A 15,657-nucleotide genomic window follows, 5' to 3' on the forward strand; every position below is an offset into this window, starting at 1 on the left:
CGTCGTGTATGCTGGGAAAGACGTGGCTGCGCTCTAGACACCCATCTTCGAAGACGCCACCGTGGTTAATGTCATTGTACACCTGGGCTGGAAGGAGACAAAGATCACCTTCAAAAGGTTAACACCACCGTGGACAGGACCTGGGGTTGGGGGAAAATGGTGAGAGGGCCTGAGGGAGATGGAGAGAGAGGCCTGAGAGTTGTGCTCTTGCTATATCCTAGAGCCTTCTCATTGGCCTTGCAGTATCATTTCTGGACAGCAGAGGGCAACATGAGCTTGAGGATGCTGAACCTTCGCCCCAGGGCAGAAGGAAGCAGTTTGATTCAGGGAGTTGGTACTTCGTGGTGATTCGAGTGGGAAAGGCTAAAACGTTTGCCCATTCTGTCCCTTGAGGGTTCGTCCTTCCTATTGTTTAGCCAGACCTTTCCTACAATGTCCAGTGTGTGGAAGAGCCCTTATTCCTACCCAATCCTGGACATGATTTCCTGAGGAGTGTCTAGTGAGAGTCGGCAGGAGCCTCTGATTCTAACTCTGGAGCACACACAGAGCAGGTCACTTGCCAGTGCAGACTCTCTTCCTGAACGGAGCCTGCACAGAGCCTGGGCTGTGCTCAGGCCAGCGCCGAAGCTGGCTAGGCCTGCTGGAAATTGCTGACCCTCCGTGGGAAACGGGGTGTGCAAGTACGTGCCCCTTCCCTTTCTCCTGTGTGTCTGTGTGCTCTTGCTGTATGTCCGTGTCCCTGCACTCTGCACACATGCTGATGAGGTGAAAGTCCACTGCGATGTGGACATGGTTTGGGGCTGGGTATGTGGGCCCTGGAGACTGTGTGCGTATAAAACTGTGTTATCTGTGTCTTCCCTGGATAGTTATGGTATATCTATGCTTTGTGCTTATTCACAGACTTTTGAATTTGGAGAAGATTCCCAAATTTATCTAGTCGGGCTCATTTTATGTAGGTGGCAATCGATCCCTAGACAGATGAAGTGACTTGGCCAAATATACATGGCAAATTAGTGGTGGGCAAATTAGAATCCTACTTGTCATTTCTTAACTCCATGATCCCCCCCCACTCTCTAATTGAGACCCCTAGGATGTTATCTAACCTGGCTGTAGTCTCTTCTAACTTGTGCCCGAAACGCTTATGAGCAGCCAGTAGTTTAGGGGAACATTTGGCTGTTCTCATTTCTACCCCACTCACTATTCAGCATCCCACCCACCTATTCCCACCTCAGCCCCTTGCCAGCCTTCCAGTCGCCAAAACGTCCTCCTTCTCTTACCATGAATGTTCACCAAGAAGACCTTCACACCGATCCTCCCGTAGGTGGAGCTCAGCTAGAGGAGTCGGGAGGGTGTTGGGTAGGGAGACAAAAGGAAAGGAATGTTCTGAGTGCGCCTGAAAACTGATTCACAAAATGCACATCAGAGGGGAAGCCAAACAAATAAGCAGCCCCGAGAGCCCTGGCAGCCAAAGATAAAAATAGCAGCAAAGCACACCATTTCTCCCTGGAGTGCTGGCTGACTGCTCCTCTGGAAAGTGGGGTGGACATGGGGCTTTGCCAGTGAGGCAGCCACTTAAAGTCCCCATGACCCCTTCTTATGGGGCCAGACCTTTTCTTTCAGTAGCTTGGAGTCCTGGACTCTACCTCTTTCCTGACTTTGTGGCTTCAGGCAGAAACTGCAGGGGAGGACCGAGGCCCAGAGAGGCTACTGCTTTGCCCAGCTTCATGCCAGGTCCAGGCTAGGGAAGCAGGTTGAGACCAGGGCTGGGGCAAGGCCGCTGCTCTCACAGTTTCCCTCTGTGTGGTAGGCAGGCGCCAGGCCCCGTGTTTCCCCGGGCAGGCGCCAGGCCCCGTGTTTCCCCGTGTTCCCCCCCGTGTTCCTGTGCACCTGGCTGATGATGCCATCAGCCTATGTGCTCTCTGTACCCCTCGGTTTCTCTGGGCTGCTTCTCTCTGGGCCAGCCTCTGAGGTTTACTGACTCCTTGTCATCGGAAGTGGCCGCTGAAAAGTTATCAGATGGATACATTTATTCAAGGTATCCTGTGAGCTGTGTGTTTGGTCTAAGGATGTGGGGCACTGATATTATGTCTTCTTTCCTCTGTTGGCCAGAACCGGCTGCCGCTAGAGTGTCTGGGTGAGTGTGGGAAGGAATGGCAGACCACGAACCAGGGCCAAGCTGAACTCTACTCAGAGGACCCTGGGGTGGGTTCCTGGCAGCCTGAGAGGGAACTTGGGGTAGACTCTGTTACAGAGGCGTGCTAGGACAGGGTGGACCAGCGGGGCCTGGCTTTGGTATCCCTCCCCAGGCAGGCATTGCCTTGTGCTGTCTGGGCCTGCTCTGCAGAGAGCATTCTGTCCTGGTAGCATCTGGGGAAAAGGGATCTTAGGAGCTGTTAGGTTCCTTGGTGAGCTGTCTCGCTCAGTTGGTTCAAATGAGGGCTCCAAGGAAAGGGAGTGTAGGAGGGCAGGGGTGACAATTAGGGTTGGGGGGTGGGCTGGCACTCCCTCCACCCGAGGGCCTCACCTTGGCCAGGGCTTTGATGCCCATCAAGTCCACAAAGCTGACCCCACTCATGTCGAAGATGAGGGTGTGGAAGGTGACAAAGGGTGGGACGCTGGCCAGGATGTCACTGGGCTCAGCAGAGGCCGGGGGCTCACAACTGGCAGCTGTGGAGCTGTCAGGGCTGAAGGTGATGTAGGACACGCTGGCGCCATTAGCAGGCGTCTGGTTGTTGTTGGGGTCAGTTGGGGAGCCATTCTCAAAGTCCTGCTCTGAAGGTGATGTAGGACACGCTGGCGCCATTAGCAGGCGTCTGGTTGTTGTTGGGGTCAGTTGGGGAGCCATTCTCAAAGGCCTGCTGAAGCTCCTGCAGGGAGACAGTCTGGAGGGTGGGAGTAGGAGGGCAGAGTCAGGGATCATCACACTCAGTCAGACTTTGCTGTGGCTGAAGCTGGGGCAAGGAGCGTGCAGGTGGAGGTAACTGAACCTGGTGGTGGTGAATATAAGCCCCCCAAAGCCCATAGGACCGGCACCTCCCAAAGCCCCTTCCTTGGTCTCCCACAACCCTTCCAAGAGAGGCACTGAAGCCTCAGCCCACTCTGCTCTGAGAGAAAGGCCCTTTGGAAACAATTGAGCTCCTTTTTTGCATTTATCCACGTCTGCCTTCTCCGCAGAACTCCCACACCTACATCCACCTTGCTAGATCTAGGTCGTCTGGGTACCCCAGGAAATTCCCTGCTGCTCCCCGTATGGGGTTGCTCATAAGTCCATGGGCATATCCTATCTTAGCCAGAAAATGAGGACGGGCTGTGGGAGTTCAGTGGTTACCCTAAGAGCTGACAGCTCCTCATCGAAGGAGAGGATATCCATCAGGCAATACCCACCAGTGCCCCAGTGGCCACAGGGACTTGATGTCTTTGACTTCAAGGGTACTGGGAGGTGGGGTACCAGGTAACAAGATCAGAGACGGCAGGGGAGAGGGCATGGGCTCTAGCCCATGCTTGGCCCAGGTTTCTAGCCTCAGTTCACCTTGGTTTTCATAAATAGGGACTTCCTCTGTTGCTTGGGCACCGTTCTCCCCTTCTCCTGCCTCTTGAGGTATTTTTGCTTGGCCAGCAATACTTTCTGGGGGTCCACACCTGTCTGTAGGGAGAGAGCAGAGAGCAGTCTTAACCTCCACCCTCTTTGGAAGTGGCCTGCTCTCAGCTCCCAGCTCCTTTTCTTGCATCTTCCAGGCACGCTCTGTCCAGCCCCTCTGGTCACCAGAGGACTGAGCCTTACCTTGGCAGTGACCTTTTGCCTGAAGATTTCCGAGTTGGCAAAGTAGAGAGGGGAGCAGTAAGTGATGATCTTTATCCCTTGGATTTCCTGGGCCTGTGACAGGAAGACTTAGCTCAGTTAGCAGCAATATCTTTATTGGCTTTTTTTTTTTTTTAAACCCTTTTATTTGGGGTGGGGGTAGGGCAAAAGAGGGAGGTCACAAGCTTGGATTACCCACCCTATTATAGGTCTTGGGATTCACATAAATGTCAGTGTCCATGACTTGGGCCAAAGTATAGCCATTTCGACTGGATGAAGAAGGAAAAGAAAAACGTAAGAGAAATGCTATTAGCGGATGGGCCTGGAGGGACACTGGGGCTGGGGGCCGGGCAGAGGCAGGCCAGGAGAGGGTCCCTTCCTCACCCCGGGGTTTTTGTGTTTGTCTTTCTGCACTGGAGACATATGCCTGATGGCCTGTATCTGGGCTATAATTAGAGAGTTGACAGGTAGCTCCTTGACATAGCTCCCAGGCTGGGGCTCAGGGGGGAGAAAGGGTGGGGAGTAAACAAGATGACATGCATACGTGGCCCTAAAGTCACCACTTCCTGGTTCTGAGTTCTCAAGAAGAGAAGACAGGGTTTCCTGGATATTCAGCATCCTTCCTGCCCTGACCTGGACCCCCTGGTCTGTTTCACTTAATTTTTAAAAATAAATAAATAAATTAATTAATTAATTTATGGCTGCATGGGGTCTCCGTTGCTGTGGGTAGGCTTTTTTTTTTTTGCCATACGCGGGTCTCTCACTGTTGCGGTTGCGGACCACAGGCTCCGGACGTGCAGGCTCAGCGGCCATGACTCACGGGCCCAGCCGCTCCGCGGCACGCGGGATCCTCCCGGACCGGGGCACGAACTCGCCTCCCCTGCATCGGCAGGCGGACTCCCAACCACTGCGCCACCAGGGAAGCCCACTTAATGTTTTTATAGCAAGCACATAGCTGTCCTCTGACTTGCTGTTCCCTTGGGGTGGGGTTCCATTTGGTCTGGGGTCTAGTAGCACCCTTGAAAGGACACTGAGTCTCACCCACTTGCTTGACTCCCACTTTCTCTGGTCCCCCGGCCCTCCAAGACTGTGATGGCTTCCCCTGGGTTTTCAGGATGTGGGAAGTCAGGTAGCCCAGCCTGTGCCGAAAGTCCTGGCTGGGCCAGGCTCTCCTTGGGCCTGGCAGCCCCTCCAGTGCCAGGCCCAGAAGGTGACAGTATGCAGTGGGCTGGGCCAGGCCTCACATGGGAGCCCTTGGCAGACTGGCCCAGGGGCCCCACTGCTGTGCCTTGGAGGGAGGGGCTGTTACTTACAATTGGGTCTGGAAGATCACAACCAGGGTGGAGAAGGCGACACCCACTGCCACACCATACGGCAGGCTCAGGAAGAAGGCAGAGAGGAAGCTCACCACCCAGACGCACTGTGAAGAGAGAGACGTCAAAGCAGGCCTGGGGAGAAAACTGCCCCTTTGGGGAAGCCTTCCTGGACCAGCCTAGGTCATTCTCTGCTAGCACAACCTCAGACCCACCCTTCCCTTTTCATGCCATTTTTGCACTGTTTTATGTAACTGAGCTTCAGTTACACTTGCCCATTTCCCTTAGATTGAGTGTGGCTCCCTGATCTTGTCTGGTTGTTAATAGACAACCCCAGCATACACAGGGAGTCAGGATGGCTCAGTGAGAAGAGTATGAGTCTTGGGTCAGATATGCCTGGGTTCCAAATTTCATTCTCCTACTTACTAGCTGTGTGATCCTTAGTTGCCTAATTCACAAAGGGGGAATAATAATACCAGCTTCATGAAAGGATTAAAGAGTTAAGGAAGATAAGGTCCTAGCCTTAGTGATGGGCGCCCAGTGGGTGCTCAGTAAACCTGAGTTCCATTTCTCCATCTGATAGTAAGCTGTGTGCCGGACATGTGCTCAGCTACATTTCCTGATCGGGTAGCCTGGGGCCTGGTTGTGTGCGTTGGGGGACAGGATTGCATGCAGTTTTTTTTTTTTTTTCCGGTACGCGGGCTTCTCACTGTTGTGGCCTCTCCCGTTGCGGAGCACAGGCTCCGGACGCGCAGGCTCAGCGGCCATGGCTCACGGGCCCAGCCGCTCCGCGGCATGTGGGATCCTCCCGGACCGGGGCACGGACCCGTGTCCCCTGCATCGGCAGGTGGACTCTCAACCACTGCGCCACCAGGGAAGCCCTGGATGCAGTTTTGACAGTTGCCTCCTGTGGTGTTTTAGAGTCCCCCGTGTTCCTCTGAAGGAAATAAATCTGCCCACACTCTTGTAGAGAATTGTGAAGATCAGATGGGAACCCAAAGCACTATGTAAATATCAGGAACTATTGCCATAGTGGGGGGATTGTTGGGATGTGATAAAAGCAGATCTCTCGGGGTGGGAACTGGGACGTCATTTTTCTCCTTATCCTCATCCCTCACTCCCTGGGGGACCCCAGATGGACCACTCACTTCTCTGGCTTTAAGGATTTCCTTCTCATACTGTGCAAGTGTACCTTCTCCCCTAGGACACAGTCCAGTCCAGAGGTTTGGAGTCTAAGATTTGGGGTTCCAGTCCTGACTCTACCACTTACTACTTCTGTGGCCTTTGATGTGTTACTAAACCTCTCTGAGGCTTGGTTTCATCATCTTGAAAGGAGGTTAGTAAATCCTTTCTCACAGCTTATGGTGGGGCTTAAGTGGGGATGAGGCAGTGTCGTCAGTATATGGTAGCCTCATTTCACCTGCCCGGTGGAAGATGCATTGGGAATGTGACTAATCAAAACAATAATTCATGTTTGCTGATTGTTTTATGGTTACATGGTGCTTTCCCATTATGATCTCATTTAATCCTCAGAGCCAGTGCGTGACGTAGCCATGACCATCACCCGCATTACAGATGAGGAAACAGAACTCCAGAGAAGTCTGGTAATCTGCTTAAGATCCTGGTCTGCTGGCTTTATGTTCTAGGTTTTTTTGTTTTTTTAAAATGATGTCATTTAGCTTTCTTTGGAACTATAAATCATAAAAATAATAATAGCTAAATTTTATTGAACACAAGATACAATTTGACAATGTGCTCCTTACTTGTATTATCTCCTTTCATAAGCATCCTGAGGTGGGGGGTAGAGAGTATAAGATACCCATTTCACAGATGAGAAAGCCAGGACTCAGAGAGGTTAAGGGACTCGCCATTGGTCATAAAGCCAGTGAACAGCTGAGTTAGGATTTGAACATAAGATGTCTCACTCCAAAACCTGAGCTGTTAGCACTCGGTTATGCTAATCAGCAAGCAGCCGACCAAAGGGATCACTGACAGAAGAACTGACAGGGCTGTGGGGTTGGAGGAGGCGGCAAGGGCGCAACGGGTGCCCAGAGGCCGCCCAATACCTACACAGTCCAGCTTGCTCTTCCTCCACAGGTAGTAGGGGTCGGCGAGTTGCTTGAGGGAATTCTTGAGGTTGACGGCAATCAGGGCTCCTAGCACAGCCTGGGGAAGCAGGACATTGTTCCTTGTCACCTGGGGTGTCCCCTTTTTCCTGCCCTTCCTGCAAACACCTGACCCTGAAACCTGGCAGGACAGAGTTGCAGTTCTAGAACATCTGTACTGGCAGAGACCCCAAATCTTCGCATTCGATCTTAGGGTTGGAGTGCGGGTGCTAGAGTCATAGGGCCCCTGGCCCCATCTTTGCCCATCCTCTTTTCCCTCATCCCCACACGGTCCGTGCCTAGAGCCCTCCTGGCCAGGCGCCCATACCGACTTGTAAACACTGACTTGGGTGTGGACTCTGAGGTCAGAAGGCTGGAGTTTGTGCCCAGCCCTGCACTTGTGAGCCTTGTCACCACAAGCAGATCACCTAGACCCTCTCAGCCTCAGTTTCCCTCACCTGTACAATGGGGAGAGTAAAACCTGCATTACTACTTTACAGGTTGTGACTAGGACAAAGTGTGACAATGATGGCACTTTGTAATCTGTAAAGTGCCACACAGCCCTTAGGGCCTACTCCTACTGGAGTCTCTCGCTGGCCTCTGCTCTCGTGCTGTGCTCTTACCTTGGGGAGAGGGTAGAGATAGGACCCCAGGACCAGCATCGTGATCATCACCACCAGGGAGACGCACAGGCTTGCCATCTATTCAGAGAAAGAGTTTGGAAACAGGGCATAGGTGTGAAATTCTCGCTCTTGTTTTGTTTCCAAGAGATGCCTTTGGTGGACTGGAGGCTAAGGAGGGGAGAGCAAGGTTGGAGAAGCAGGTGGCCTGGCTTCTCCGGGGCACTTGTTCTGCTACTGCCCCATCCCTCCCACACTCTCCTGGTCCAGCGCTCACCTGGGATTTTCCTCCAGCTCCATCCACAGCCAGAGTGACAGAGAGAGCACAGCAAATGACATGGATTTTAAAGAAGGAGCCGAAGAAGTTGCTGCAGCCCAGGGCGATCATCTCCTGTGGGCACAGGATTGGAAGCTGGGGCTGGGGTGCAGGGTACAGACCAAACACCGTTGTCCTTGCAGGCTGGATCTTGAACTTGAGAGTGGCCCTACCGCTATAAAGCCACATACTCCCAATCAAGTAGAAGTCAGCCTCTTGGTGTTAGAGTCCCCCCGTCCCCACTGGCAGGCAGCCTTCCTCACCTAAGCCCAGAGCCCCAGAACATCTCTTGCCAGGCCTCTGTGGGCCCTGGCCCGTCCTGCTCAGCCCTGCTGGGGGTGGCCGGACCTACCTGGTTAGAATCCACGTCATAGCCGTGCTTGCTGGCCAGGGTCCGGCCCACAGCCAAGTTGATGACGTAGCCCACGATGGCCAGGGAGAAGGCTGTGCCAATCATGTCCTTCCACTGTGAAACCACAGGCAACACGGGAGTGGGGAACCTGCCAAGGAACCAGAAAGGAGGCAGGGCCCAAGGGTGTGAGGAGAGGGAGGGCACCGCGATCTTCAACAACCCACAGGGACCGGCTGGGCCCCACGCTGTGCCGGGGCCTTTACATGAATTATCCCCTCCAGTTTGAATCCTCAGTACCACGCTGCAGGGCTGCTACCGTCACTCCCCTTGACAAAGCAAAAATCCGAGGCTTAGAGAACATAACTTGCCTGAGGTCACAGAGCTAGTAAGCGGTAGGGCCTTACTTGTTCACATCCAGATTCTGGACTCTTTACGCGCACTCGTCCGCATATCCGCAGCCCCCAGTGCTGTGGGCCTTTTCTCCATTGCCTGCTCCAACTCTGCAGCATAAGCACCTCCCCTCCCCTCCCAGGGCCCAGGGTGGTGCCTGGCACAGAGTAGACGCTCAGTGAATTTTGTTAGTCCTAACGGCTTCCTTTCCACGTGGATAAAAGAGCCAATGTACTAGAGCAAGGCAAAGAACCAGAGAAGGGCTGATCAGAGCGGCTTTGCTTTAACAGCATCCATCAATTGAGACTTTCGCGGGGAGTGTTTCATGACTCACCATCAGGAAACAGCCAGCATTGTGCGGCTCTTCTCCGTAATAAGTAATAGTAATAATTCATAGCTGGTCAGTGTCACAGAGTTTATAATGTACTTTCATAGAGTTCTTCTCATCTCTGACTCTGAACCTGGGGGCGGTGCAGTGGGGGTGGGGTCAGGCTTCCCAGCCACCTGGACTCACCCTCGTTGGATCTCTCCCACGATCTGCATGTGATACTTTTTGGGCATCTTGCAGCCCCCAGAGATAGCTGTTGCCACCACTACCTGCAAACCCCAAAGTGGAGAATTGGGATTGGCTCTAAGTTGGGGCCAGGGCAGGGGTCCCTCTCAAGCCTTCCCTTTTCTTTGGGGACCCCAGATCCCACTCCCCTGCCTCCTGGAGGGGGGGCAACCTGAGGATCAGGGAGAGTGGGAGCCATATACAGGCGGAAGGAGTAGATTCACCCCTGACTTCTGTCCTACTGGCTCACAGTGGGCGAGTGGGCCGGGGGCCGGGTGGGTAGAGGGCCTCCCCTGGCTCTGACTGGAGCTGGATGCCTTTTTTCACAGCTTCTCTTGCCTGGGCCCCAGCCCTCCACCCCTGGGCAAGGTCTTTACCACGATCATTTCTGTAGGGATGGGGAAGCGGATCTTGTGCATGAAGCGGGTGTTGAGCTCCTTCACCAGCACCAGGAACACGCTGCTGATGAGGGCGAAGAGGAGCGAGGCGATGTTGGTGTGGGGGAGGTTTTTGCAAATGTCAATGAAGGTCTGTGGGAGAGAGCATCATGCTCATGGGCTCCCACGCCTTCCTCCCATACCACTCCCACCCGGCATCTGAGCCAATGAAGGGATGTCATCAGCTCTCACCAAAGCAGAATCCAGATCCTGCTCAGGGTTCCACTTTCTACCACCCTCTCCCAAAGGGCATGTCTGGAGCTCATACTGGGATGGGAATGCAGATTCCCTTCCTCTTTCTCTAGAAAGAGTTCAAGCTGAAGGAGGAGGGATGGAGATTAGACATAAGGAAGGACTTCCCAGGAAGGGAGGGGTTGAGGCACTGGAACGGGGAACTGATGGAGAGTGTACCTCTGCTTTTCTGCAGGGTTTAACCACAGAGAACCTCAGCAAGCCCTCAAGGTCACGTGTTTGACACTCCCTCCCAAAGCGGGAACTTCTTGGAATCCTCTCTGAACTTCTTAAGACAGTGAACTTGGCTCATGTGTCTGCTCTATTCACAGGGGCGCGTTCCTAGACTCACAAAGACGATGGACCCTGGGCCTGTGTAGGAGGGGATGGTCAGTCCAAAGATGTACTTGAGCACGGAGATCAGGATCTGCAGGCCAGCAGCTGTCATGAAGCCCCGGATGAAGGACTCAGAGAGGTAGATGGCCACAAAACCGAACTGCACGAAGCCCAGGCCCATCTGAGAGGAGAGGGGTGGTGGGGGGAGACCAAGATGGGTCAGCAGCTCCCATACCTGCCTGGCTCAAACCCAGGGCTGGAGTTCCGTGCAGCCCTGGGATGGCAGCAGCTCTAGGGAAGTGAGTCCATCGTGACCTTGTCTTGCCCTCTCCTGCCAGCAGACCTTTAGCCTCTGACACTTCACCTCATTGGCTCCAGTTTCCTCGTCTGTAAAATGAACCTGGTACTCACCAGTGTTTCCTCTCTCAGTAATTGACACCCCTGCCCACCCAGCTGGCCAACCAAAAACTTGGGAGCCATCATCCCTCGCCTCCCCATCTCCAATCTATCACCAAGTCCCATTCATTTTGTTCCTGGCAAAATGTTCCACAAGTCTCTGCCCGCTCATCTCCTTGGCTGCCACCCTGGTCTAGGCCCTTGTCACTCTTGCCTGGACCTCTGCATAGTCTCCCAACAGGTCCCCTGCCTTGATTCTCATCTACCTCCCGTCCGTCATCTTCTCCATAGTCTGAGTGGTCCAAACCAACTGCCAATCAGACCCAAAGCCACTGCTTAGGGGACGGACTTCAGACTTCATTGTCTGGCCCCTGCCTACCTGTCTAGCCTCTTCTCTGGTCCATTCCCCAAAGGCCCCCTCCCTCTGGCCATACCAAACTCCTTGTCTTGCCATTCCCTGGTCAGTTCACACTCTCCTAGGCCTCAGTGCCTTGGGGGTGCTATTCCCCCTGCCTGGACTGTCCCTTCCATGCCTTGTTCATTTGGTTACTGGTCAACTTCTACTCATCCTTTTAGACTGAGCTCAGATGTCACCTCCTCTTTTTGAGGAGAGGCCTTCCCTGACTTTCTCTTTGGCGTTCCTGAAGCTATTGGTACATAGCCCCATCATGTTGCTGACCCCATTGCCTATACATCCATCTGTTGATATGGCTACTTCCTCTGCTGGGCTGTGAGCTCCTTGAGAACTGGGCCTCTTTCTTACTTATCTTTGATCCCCAGAGCCTAGCCCAGTTCCTGGGACAGTGAAACAACCAAAAAACATTAACCGAATGAATCAATGAATGAAACCTCCAAGGTTGCTTCCTGCTCTTACACTCTGTGCTGCTGCGTTTGCCTTCCTAAAACCTAGCAGAGTCCTTTGCATGTGGTGGAAATGCAATTTATGTCATGCAGGTGATGCTGTGGCTTGGAGCACAAGCAGCTCCAAGGAGGGGGATAAGTGATGTTAGAGAAACTGGAAGACTGTGCTGGCAGAGAGCTGGGCACTGGAGAGGGTAGTGGAGAGAGGCCAGAAGTCCTTTAGACCGTCATTAGCTCAGGACAGTTTTATTAGGTGTAGATGCTGGTCTTATACACCTGCTGGAGACAGGTAAGGAGAGATGCTTTGAATTTTCAAGGTCATTTGTAGCCTCGAAGTGGGGAAGAGGGAGGACGTAGAGCCCTAAGTCAACTTTAATGTCAAAACTGGGACTCTGAGGCAGGGGCAGGGTGGGCTGGTGCCTTCCTGAGGTGGGGCCCCGGCAGAGATGGAGGCCGCCCCCCTCACCTGGATGATGGCAGTCAGGCAGGCTAGCGTTGCCGACACGTGCAGCCTATCGGCCTCCATGGCCACTGTGTCCACATGGGTCTCATTGGTGGCATTGTTGAAGACCCGGAATTTCGACTCTGGGGCCAGCTGCAGACAGATGTTACCCACCAGGATGCTGATAACGGCAAATGTACCTGTGGTGCCCCACCCAGCCAGCAAAAGTCAGAGGTTTGGACCACACCCGTGGAAACCAGAAAGGGGCCCAGGAACGCTTCCCGACCCCCATGGGGATGGAGGCCCATGCCTCCAAGGCTCCTCTCCAGCATAACAGTAACCGCTCACATCTAACCATAATCTACAACTCTTCAGTGTGCTTTCACCCCAACTGTTAATATTATTTTATTGGACACATGAGGAAATGGGCTTGGAAATATAAGCAGAGCCTGCACCAGAAACAGGCCTTGTGGTCAGGCCCTTTTCCTCCATCTCACTTAGCACCGGAGAACTCCATATGTCCCTGAAGTGGTCTGCTGGGACCAGTCTGGGAGTTAGATGGTAATTCCCCACATCTGTTCAGCACTTTATGGCATATCTTGTTCCACCAAGTCTTCCCCACATTCCAGGGAGGGAGACCCAACAAGTCATGCTAACTGAGCTCACGGAAGCTAAGTGGCTTCTCCAAGGTCACAGAAGACCTGGGACTGACACGCACAGTGATGGTCCCTCCAGGACCAAGCAGCACAAACTAGAGGAGAATGCAGATGGGAAATCACCCCAACCCCCTTCGCCACCCACCACCCATCCTTGTGGTCCAGGTCAGCTGCCTGCTGAGAGGGGAGAGGGCTTACCTGGCACCATCTGGTGGATACCCCCCAGGAAGAAGTAGGTCAGGAGGGGGAAGAAGGAGGAGTAGAGGCCATTGACAGCAGGAAGGTTGGCCAGCAGAGCAAATGCCATGCCTGCAGGAGACCAAGACAGTGAACATCCAGGGGCATGTTTGGGTTATGGGGTCACAGAGGGTGGGGTGGGGAGAGAAATAGGCTTGGCTGAGGGGATCCCCTCACCTTGTGGGACCTGGATGGATCCACCGCTGATGCCGCCAAGAAGGTCAGGGATGATGTAATCTTTGATCTTGTACTTGGGGAGCCAAGAGAGCACGGGGAACAGCCCGAACACTGCGGTTTTGATCTTGGCCGAGGAACATCTGGAGGGCAAGAGGGCAGGTTTCCGGTCAGCACTGCACAGCTTGGACACTCTGAGTCGGGAATAGATTATAATATCCTGTTCTTGGTCATTCATCCATTCGTTCACTCATTCACGCAAAATTCAGTGAGCACCCACGGTATGCGGCAGGACTTTCTCTTGAGAGCCATCACCATGCCCTGGGCACTAGCTGGAGGTCTTCTGATTGCTGACCGCTCACCTGGGAAGTCTATAAGACTTGGCTTAAAGGCATGGATTTTGCGGTGGCTGAGCCTGCCGAGGTGTCAAGTCCAGCCTCCACCTCAGATGGCCTTTCTCTGGTCTGACTGAACATAGGCCCGGGCACCCTCTTCTGGGCTCCTGCAGCATTGTGTGTACCTTGTGTTGTAATTTCTTGCTTTTCATCTATCTCTCCCACTACACAGTAAACCCAACATGGAGAGAAGTCTGGCTCTCTTGTTCAGCTTTGTATACTTCGTGCATTACACTGGGGTGCTTAGTAAATATCTGTTGAAGAAATGAATGAATGAATAAGTGAAAGAATGGGCCTGAATTGAAACTCAGTCTGAGTGGGGGCTGCTGCCATATTTCTTGGAAATTCCCCCCAAAGGAAGGCTCCACTGTCCCTGCAGGGTGCACCTCTGCTGACCTACCATCCTTTGTGTGTGATGGCTCGAGTGCCGGAGTTCTTTCCCCTGTTAATTCATCAGGAGAGGGAAGAATGGGGAAACTGTTGGTTAATGCAGGGAGGGGAGAGTTGATCCCTCCCCTGTTTGCTGAACACCTCGAGGTCCTTTCATTAGAAACTCAGGAGTGGTAAAAACAAGGGCCTTCAATCTCAAGGGTGACAGCTGGTGGATTGATGACTAGAAGGCGGTGGGAGGCATTTGCTTTTCTTCTCCCAGCTGAGGGAACTCAAATACTTAGGGCCCATCTGGTGACTCACTGGCCTTCTCTGATTAGGCCTACTTTCCTGCCCAGCACCAATTCCTGCTCTTTGCTGTTGCTCAACAATAGTTTCCCTGACACTGGGTCCCCTGGATGTCACCCAAAACTGAAATCAACACAGGCAATGCTTTGTACCCTGTAAAGTCTGGGTAGATTTTCTGTCCCAACCAGTGCTTCATGGAACCGCATCACCATCACCATCTGACTCCCCGGTCTCCTCTGTGGTGGGTAGTGCCTCTCCCATCCCTGGGATGGTGGATGGGGAGTTGGACTGGTAGTAGATAGCTTAAAGTATCTCTAAAGGCTTGTCCTAAGAGAGAATCAGGCCTGCAGGAACTCTCTCATGTTTGTTTGTGGCAGGGAAAACTGGACTCGTGAATGGAGAGCTGGCTGGGGAAGATAAACAACCTACTCGAGGGCTTGTACATGCCCAGCCTTACTTGCAAGCCTGCCATATATTAAGCAAAGCAATCTGAAGCCTGAGAGAAGAACTGGGAACAGATGCCAAACACCCATACAGAGGTTCCAGAAGCCAGGCGGGAAGTGGACGGAGAGAGATTAGTGTTCTAGACATTCATTCATTCATTCATTAAACAAATATTTACTGGAGCACCTTCTGTGTGCCAGGCACTGTTCAAGGCTCTCCTGCCAGCCACATGGGAATTGTTAGCTCCCTGCATCGCCTTATGGTATCCATCATCCTAATCTTTTAGGACAACAGCAGGGGTGCCTGCTTCCTTCATCCCTCCAGTACAGTAACAACCCAAACTTAAACCCTTTGGGCACAAAGACTGGCAGAGCCCACCTGCCTGAGGGACACAGCTGTGGCTATGGTGCCTGGATACTGGCATCCAAGGTCTTGACTGAAACCGGGCAGAGATGGAGCCTCCCAGGAGAGGTAGTGTTGGGCTGGGGCTTTTAGTGAAGACTCAACTGGGTGATTCCCCCAGTCTGAACCAGTTCCACCTGCATCTCTACTTCAGCCATTGCCAGTGACCTCAATTCTGGTAACTGAATCAGCTGTTTCCCCAGGGGAGTGAGGAAGAGCAAACCAGACCCTGGTGAAGCCTGAGGGAGGTCTGCCAGACGTCTGGGAAGGGGGAAGATAAAGCTCGTAGCCTCAGGCTCCTGGAGTGTGGGTATAGATCCCCTTGTGGGGCCCCCTCCTCACAGGCATGGTTTCACTACCCGCCAGCACAGTTCCAGGGATCTGAGGGAGGAAAGAGCCCAGGGGCTGGTGAGATCACATCCTGGTAGGTACCCTTTAGGAGAGCCCAGGAATTTAGGGGCTGTCTTTGGGCATTGTCTGGGCCAGGAGAAGGAAGGAGCACCCAGGAGGGAAAGAGGAC

General features: G+C 53.3%; 1 protein-coding gene across 1 annotated transcript in view; it reads right to left on the reverse strand.

Moving 5' to 3' along the window:
- The window catches only part of SLC26A9 (solute carrier family 26 member 9), a 19,294-nt gene that overhangs the window by 2,971 nt on the left and 666 nt on the right, over positions 1-15,657 (reverse strand). Inside the window, exons 2-19 of the mRNA XM_007470695.1 lie at positions 13,222-13,361; positions 13,006-13,116; positions 12,176-12,351; positions 10,469-10,633; positions 9,826-9,978; positions 9,410-9,492; positions 8,506-8,653; positions 8,115-8,228; positions 7,841-7,918; positions 7,183-7,278; positions 5,113-5,219; positions 3,999-4,068; positions 3,782-3,874; positions 3,530-3,643; positions 2,856-2,882; positions 2,525-2,767; positions 1,278-1,332; positions 7-87 (exon numbers count right to left, since the gene is read on the reverse strand). Coding sequence (XP_007470757.1) covers positions 7-87; positions 1,278-1,332; positions 2,525-2,767; positions 2,856-2,882; positions 3,530-3,643; positions 3,782-3,874; positions 3,999-4,068; positions 5,113-5,219; positions 7,183-7,278; positions 7,841-7,918; positions 8,115-8,228; positions 8,506-8,653; positions 9,410-9,492; positions 9,826-9,978; positions 10,469-10,633; positions 12,176-12,351; positions 13,006-13,116; positions 13,222-13,361 — 2,054 coding nt within the window. The remainder of the gene's footprint in view (positions 1-6; positions 88-1,277; positions 1,333-2,524; positions 2,768-2,855; positions 2,883-3,529; positions 3,644-3,781; positions 3,875-3,998; positions 4,069-5,112; positions 5,220-7,182; positions 7,279-7,840; positions 7,919-8,114; positions 8,229-8,505; positions 8,654-9,409; positions 9,493-9,825; positions 9,979-10,468; positions 10,634-12,175; positions 12,352-13,005; positions 13,117-13,221; positions 13,362-15,657) is intronic.

Source organism: Lipotes vexillifer, unplaced genomic scaffold (genome assembly GCF_000442215.2).
Source record: "Lipotes vexillifer unplaced genomic scaffold, Lipotes_vexillifer_v1.1 scaffold1122, whole genome shotgun sequence".
NCBI lineage: Eukaryota > Metazoa > Chordata > Mammalia > Artiodactyla > Lipotidae > Lipotes > Lipotes vexillifer.